This window comes from Eimeria tenella, genomic scaffold, assembly GCF_000499545.2.
Source record: "Eimeria tenella Houghton genomic scaffold, Eth_scaff75, whole genome shotgun sequence".
NCBI classification, from domain to species: domain Eukaryota; phylum Apicomplexa; class Conoidasida; order Eucoccidiorida; family Eimeriidae; genus Eimeria; species Eimeria tenella.
Genome location: NW_013543448.1, coordinates 182,211 through 189,454, shown reverse-complemented (window position 1 = coordinate 189,454; position 7,244 = coordinate 182,211). Strand labels below are relative to the sequence as shown.

General features: G+C 55.0%; 1 protein-coding gene across 1 annotated transcript; it reads right to left on the bottom strand.

The window, feature by feature from the left end:
- Positions 1–1,841: 1,841 nt before the first annotated feature.
- Positions 1,842–5,437, bottom strand: ETH_00031895 (uncharacterized protein; the record flags this gene model as incomplete). Its single annotated transcript, XM_013378171.1, has 7 exons — positions 1,842–2,105; positions 2,362–2,461; positions 2,695–2,773; positions 3,055–3,481; positions 3,999–4,035; positions 4,343–4,827; positions 5,087–5,437. 7 exons carry the CDS (start codon positions 5,435–5,437, stop codon positions 1,842–1,844), a joined length of 1,743 nt encoding a protein of 580 aa, XP_013233625.1.
- Positions 5,438–7,244: the final 1,807 nt, after the last annotated feature.

Sequence of the window (7,244 nt, the reverse complement as noted above, 5' to 3'; positions counted from 1 at the left end):
GAAGGGCAGCAGCGAAGGGTCTTGCCTCTGCAGCTTAGAAGTTTCAATCGACGGGCTGCACTTCACTCCTGTGGGGGAGGGGAGGCTCCTTAGGCTCAAGAGTAAGCGCAGCAGCAGCAGCAGCAGCAGCAGCAGCAGCAGCAGCAGCAGAAGCGGAAGCAGCAGCAGCGGGAGCAGGAGTGGCGGTAATACTAGTAGTGGCAGGAAAGGTGCTAGTGCAGTCAGCTGCTCCTGCTGCAGCAGGGGCACCTGCAAAAACGGCTCCTACCCAGACAGCAGCAGCAGCAGCGGCAGCAGCAGCAGCAGCAGCAGCAGCAGGTCAGAAAACTCGCAATGCTTGTTCGCAAGTGTGTTGCTGCTGCAGGAGAAGCAGTTTGTGAGGAGGCTGCACCAACTCAGCAATAATACTAAACCCCCACAAGAGGGGCCCCCTATCTGGGTCCCCACAGGGGGGCCCCATGCTGAGGCTAGCTAGCTAGCTAGCTAGCTAGCTAGCTAACTAACTAATTATCTAGCTAGCTCACCAGCTGGCTTGCTAGCTCACCAGCTATCCAGCTAGCTCACCAGCTACCCAGCTAGCTCACCAGCTAGCTAGCTAGCTGGTATGTTTTCTAGCTGGCAGCTGCTGCAGCCCAGCGAAATTCGCAGCAGCAACGGCTACAGCAGGCTGCAGCAGCAGCAGCTCTAAAGGCTGCTGCTGCTGCTGCTGCTGCTGCTGCTGCAGGAGGCAACAGCAAGATGCCCCGATGACTCAGAAGCTAGGAGCAGCAAACAAAAATTTAAGCGCTGCAGCAGCAGCAGCAGCAAATATGCAGAAGGCTACTGAGCACCACTTTGCCACAGCTAGCCACAGCTAGCCATGTCTAGTCCTCTGCTGCTGCAGGATCAGCAGTATAGCCCCAAAATGCTCGGGCAGCAGCAGCAGCAGCAGCAGCAGCAGCAGCGGCAGCAACAGCACCAGTATTAGATGGGGCCGCCCCGTAGGGCCAGTTTGTGCCGCAGCAAGAGGCATTGCCTCACTAGGGTTTAGGGTTTAGGGTTTAGAGGCGGCTAGCTGTAGCGTGGCTACATAAACCTGGCTAGCTGTTTCCGCTGCAGCGGCTAGCTAAGGCCAAAGCAGCTCTGTGTCTGACTGGCTAGCTAGTAGCTAGCTAGCTGCCCGCCTAAGTCATCAGCAACTGAGCTGTCCGGCTAGCTAGCTGTGTAGCTAGCTAGCCGCCTAGCTGGCTAGCTGTGCAGCTAGCTGGCTCGCCAGCTAGCTGTCTATCTGGCTGCCTGGCTAGCTAGCTAGCACTCTGGCTAGATAGCTAACTCTCTGGCTGGCTAGCTGTCTGACTGGGTAACCAGTTGGCTAGCTAGCTGCCTAGCTAGCTAGCTTGGTCGCTAGCTAGCCATCGACATCTCCCTGGCCAGCTAACCAACTGTTCACCAGTCCAGTCCACAGCCAGCTAGCCAAGCAGGCCGAATCAATAGTTAGCTAGCCAGCACCTAGCCTGCTAGCCAACTGGCTAGCCAGCTAGCCGGCCAGCTATCCAGCTGGCTAGCCAGCTAGCCAGTCAGATATCCATCTGGCTAGCCAGCTAGCCAGCCATCTAGATGCCCACCTAGCTCTCGATCTAGCTAGCCAGCTAGATACCCAGCTAGCTAGCCAGCTAGCCAGCCAGATAGCTGCCCAGCTAGCTAGCCTGCAAGCTCTGCAACAAGCTACCCAGCTAGCTATCTGGCCAGCCAGCTATGCAGCTGGCCAGCCAGATGTCCACCCAGCTAGCCAGCTAGCCAGCCAGCTAGCTAGCCAGCTAGCTAGCAAGTCAGCTAGCCAGCTAGCTAGCCAGCTAGCCACATCAAACGGCGTATCTGCCGCCGCCGAGGATGCGGGTGGGTTCGGCTGGAAGGGCCCTTCTGCGTCTCTCGATTGGGGCGAAAGGATCTGCTGCTGCTGCTGCTGCTACGTCTACATGCAACTTTGCTGCTGCTCTTTGAATCTTTTCGGGAGTCAGCAAATAGTTCGGGTTGCTGCGCACGCCCTTGGGCGGAGGCATGTGCTGCAGCGGCTTGCTGCTGCTGCTGCTGCCGCCGCACGGGCCCAGCAGCTCCTGCATCACCTCCTGCGCTCACAGCCACAGCAGCAGCAGCAGCAGCAGCAGCAGCAGCAGCAGCAGCAGCAGCAGAGGCGGCGAGAGGTTAAATTCAGCAGCAAGTGCGACGGCAGAGGCAACGAGAAGAGCCAAAGCAGTAACAGCAGGAGCAACAGCAACAACAGCAATAGCAAGGGCAGCAGCAAATGCAGCAGCAACAGCAGCAACAGCAACAGCAGCAGCACCAGGGGCAGCAACAGCCGCTGCTGCTGCTGCTGCTACGCACATCTTGCAGCTTTCTGCAAGAAGTGATGGAGTCGATCTTCTGGCCATAAGCTTTCAGACGATTAAAGGGGACAGTTATGTCCTTGGGGTGCTTTTCCTTCCTAAGCAGCAGCAGGAGCAGCAGGAGCAGCAGCAACAACAGCAGCAGCAGCAGCAACAGCCGCAGCAACGGCAGCAGTAACAGCAGCAGCACGATCTTGCTTAGCTCCTTCACATGCCGTTGCAGCAGTCCCATCGCAGCGACAACAACAACAGCAGCAGCAGGAACAGCAGCAGCAGCGGCAGCAACGGCAGCAGCAGCAGCAGCAGCAGCAGCAAGTGGCCCTGCCTGAACTTGCGGAGGCCCCCGAAGATGGAAGGGAGTTTGCCTGTGGCTGCCTCGTAGAGCCTGACTGTTTCGGTCTCCAGAATGCCTGCAGCAGCACTGCAGCAGCAGCAGCAGCAATTCACCTAGCTAGCTGGCTAGCTAGCTAGATAGCTAGGTAGCTAGCTAGCGAAACAGCTACCCTATCTGGCTAGCTGACCAAATACCTATCCACTCAGCTACCTAGCGAGCTAGCCAAATAGCTGTCCAGCGAGCGACCTAGCTAGCTAGCCAGCCAGCTACCTAGCCAGCTAGCCAGCCAGCTAGCCAGCTAGCTAGCCAGCCAGCTAGCTAGCTAGCTAGCTAGCTGTGTGCAGGGCAGCAGCGCACTCTGTAGCCTAGGGTCATCGGGCTCTTGTGTCTCCTTTTGTGTCTCTTCAAATTCTTTTTCTTCATTTGAGTCTTCAGCAGCTCCTTCAAATGCATTACCAATTTCAAAGTAATAAGACCAGGGTACAGGGGGCCCCCGCTGCTCTGGTGGGCCCCCTCGGGGGGCCCCATGGGAGGCCCCCCGAGGGGTCCCCCGGGGGTACTTTCCGTGTCTTCTAAGGGGCCCCCCAGGGGCTTCCCCCAGGGGGCCCTCAAAAGCAGCGCTGCTGTCTTCCCACGCTCGTGCTGCTGCTGCTGCTGCTGCTGCTGCTGGTTTGCAGCTTGCGTGCTGCTGGGGTGGCCCCCCGGGGGGCCCCCTGGACCCTTCTAAATACTTTTTACAATCTGCTGCGAATTCCTCGGCTTCGAGGTCCGCAGCAAAGACGGCCTTAGCAAAGAAACAAACAAACAAACAAACAAAATAAATAAATAAATAAATAAATAAATCGGGAAGCAAATTACAAAAAAAGGAAATAAATTAAACTTAATTGGGGGCCAGTAAATCTACAAATGTGTATTATCATACTTTTCTTTAGTTAAAAAAGAAAAAAAATAATAAAAGTGAACGTGGCTGGTGTCATCTTCTAATTCTTTTTTCATTTCTAATGTGCTTTTAAATGCTCCTCTGGCCCAGTTATATTTATTTGTTTAGCATAGAATTTTGAATTTTAAAATACAAGGAAAATAAATTTAGTTTTTATTTGGTTGAAGAAGCAAAGCTGTACATACACCGCAGCGTGGCACAGATACTCGTCTGCGGTGTACATGCAGCGAGCCATGAAATGCTATTTTCGTGCCCCATTTGAGCTCAATTTAATTCATTTAATTCAATTTATTTATTTTAATATATTTTAATTTATTTATTTCTATTTATTAAATTCAAAGCTCTCCAAAGAGCTCCTCACGAGGCCCTTCTGCAGCAAATGGCGCAGCCGTTTGGACCTGCGGATACACCTCAAGCACCACTACTTTTCGCACATTTTTCATTTATTATTTATTTGTTTGTTTATCTTTACTTCCAATTTATTTTCATTCGTTTTTGATTCATTATTTCTTTTCTTTGTCTATTATTTTGAAGCGCGTCTAAAGTCGGCCTCCAATGACCCGTGGAAATAAACGGGGCAATTAAACTAGCCATCAAACAATTAGTTAATTAATTTGTAACTAATTAATGTATTGATTAATTATTCAAGTTATCAATTGATTAATTAACTAATAATTAATTAATTAATTGGCTTGCCTCCGCCACCTTTCTCTCTCATGAGACATCCAAAACTGCCTCCCAAAGAGTTCTTCAGTTTCTCTAAAGTCAACTCCAAATTCCCAAAGACCTTCTTGTTCTTCATGAGTAAGGGGGGCCCCCCCGCGGCACTGGGGGCCCCCCCACCAAGGGAACCGGGGGCTTCCAGGGGCCCCCCGGGGGCCCCAGGGGGGCCCCCCTGAGCGGCGTCTTTGCTCTCCGGGGGGCTCCCCGGGGGCCCCCAGGGGTCCTCCCGGGGTCCGCAGGGGGCCCCCGGGGCCCCAGGGGCCCCCGGGGCCCCCCAAGTACTCGTCAAAAGGGAGGGCCTCGAAAGGCTGTAATGCCCTGCAGTGGGTGTGGGGCCCAAAGGCTGCATCTCCCGGCAAAGTGTAAAGACTTAAGGGTTTACTTGGAGGTCTTTTTGGTTTTGTTTTTTTTTCCAAGAACCCTTCTCCCCAGGGGGCCTCGGGGCCCCTCCCCTGCCGCCCCGGCTGCTGCAGCAAACAACACCCAAACCCTCCGGAAGTCCCCGCCAATTCCAATCTTCGGGGGCCCCCAGGGGCCCCCGAAAGGGCCCCTAGGGGGCCCCCAAAGGGCCCCTAATGAACCGCTAAAGGGCCCCTAAAGGGCCCCTAAAGGGCCCCTAAAGGGCCCCTAAAACAAGTGCCTTTAAAGGGCCCCCAAGGGGGCCCTTAAAGGGGGCCCCTGATGGGCCCCCCTATGGGGCCCCCATCAGGTGCTGCAGTACCCTACCGTTTTGGGGGCCCCCGGGGCCTTGGGGGGCCCCTCCGGCTGCTGAAAGCAGGGGGCCCCTCCCTGGGGGGCCCCCAAGTGGTCCCAGGGGTCGGGGGCCCTGGGTCTAAAGGCTGGAGGGGGCTTCTGTCGATTTAAAAAAAGTCCTGGAGGGTACAAATAGGGTTTATTGGGGGCCCTTGCATGCGTCACAACTCCAAAAAGCTTCTTGTCTCTTTCTTCCACTTCCCTCAACAAACTCTCAGCCCCACAGTACCCAGGGGGGCCCCCAGGGGGCCCCTCTGGAGCCTCAGGGGGGCCCCCAAGGGGGTCCCCAAGGGGGCCCCCAAGGGGGCCCTTTGGGGGCCCCATTGAAAAGAATTGAAGCCAGAAATGCCCTAGTTAGGTACTGGGGGCCCCCCTGGGGTCTCAGGGGGCCCTCAGGGGGGTTTTTGCAGAAAGAAAGAAAAGATTTCAAAGAATTACTTCAAGAAATTCGCAAGTTGGAGAAGAAAACCTTAAACCCTAAACCCTAACCCCTAAATCCTAAACCCTCTAGAGTCTAGCAAGGCCATGCGCCGGCGCCTGTCCAGGGGTCCAAACCCTGAACCCTAAACCCTAAACCCTAAACCCTGAACCCTAAACCCTGAACCCTAAAACCCAGGCTGGCCCGCCACGGGGGCCCCTTGGGGCTGCTGGGCTTGGGGCCCTCGAGGATCTTTTGAGGGTTTGGGGAATTGAAGGAAACGCTAGGGTTTAGGGTTCAGGGTTTGGAGCAGCGCCGGCAAAACCCTAAACCCTAAACACTAAACACTAAACCCTAAATCCCAGAGCTGGACCCGCGTTGAAAGACCACAAAACATTGAAATAAAGTAATATTTTGAATTAAATTTGAAGATTAATTTAAAATGATTAAATTTGGCGAGAAAAAGAAATGAAGAAATGAAAATTCAGGTGTACATACACTCCAATTGCAGTCCGGGCTGCGGCCTCCGAAGCTCCTTTTCGTCGTTTTGTTTCTTTTCTAAAAGTTTAATCAAAATACATTTTGAATTTATTTTTTAGTTTTTAGTTCTTATTATTAGTTGTGAGGCCTTAGGGTTTAGGGTTTAGGATTTTGACCACTGGACCGACGCCGGTGCGCGGTGATGAGCTCTCTCGAGGGTTTAGGGTTTAGGGTTTTCTTCTCTAAACCCTAAACCCTCGAGAGCTCATTCGCGTTTAGGGTTTAGGGTCCTCTTCCCCATTTTCGAATTTCTTGATATAAGAAAAAAGACAAGAAAGGGCGAAACCGCTCTTTTAGCGTTTAGGGTTTAGTGTCCGGAGGGGACACTGAGGGTTTAGGGTTTAGGTAACTTTGCCCTTTTGGGCCCTCCCTGCATTCTCTATGCCTCTCCACTTGAAATCTTTACCTTAGGGTTTAGCGTTTAGGGTTTGGGGTTTAAGGTCTAGGGTTTAGGCCTCAGGGGCCCCCCAGAGTCACCAAGAAACCCCAAGGATGGGACCCGGGGGGCCCCTCTTGGGGCCCCTAGGGGCCCCCCCTGGAGGCCCCTGGGGGCCCCTAAAGACCCTATTAGGGGCCCCATGTGGAGCCCCATTTTGAAGATTAAAAGGACTAAAAGGGGGCCCCTAAAGAAGTCTCAAAAGGGCACTTAAAAGGTTTTGGGGGCCCCTACGGCCCCTAGGGGGCCCTCAGGGGCCCCTCAGAAGCAACTGAACCCTTTTCGTTCCCATAGGGGCCCCCTCTTAGTCATACGGGGCCCCCAGGGGCCCTTGGGGGCCCCCAGAAGTCCCTCAGCTGTGGGGCCCCAGTACCCTGTGAGGCCCCTAAGAGGGGCCTCTAGTACCCTGTGCGGCCCGAGTACCCTGTGGGGCCCCCAAGAGGGGCCCCCAAAACTCTGTGGGCCCCCCGTCCCCTATGGGGCCCCCGGGGGGCCCCCTTACCCTGTGGGGCCCAAGGGGGGCCCCCGTACCCTCTAGGGCCCCCAGAAGGGCCCCCGTACCCTGTGAGGCCCCCAGGGGGGCCCCTCAGGGAGCCCCTTTACCCTGTGAGGCCCCCCGGGGGCCCCCCGAGGGGCCCCCGTACCCTGGGGGCCCCAGGGGGGCCCCCCGGGGGGCCCCCCGAAGCTAATGCTGCTTGTTGATCTGCAGCAAATCGAAAGCCTCGATTTTGAGTTTG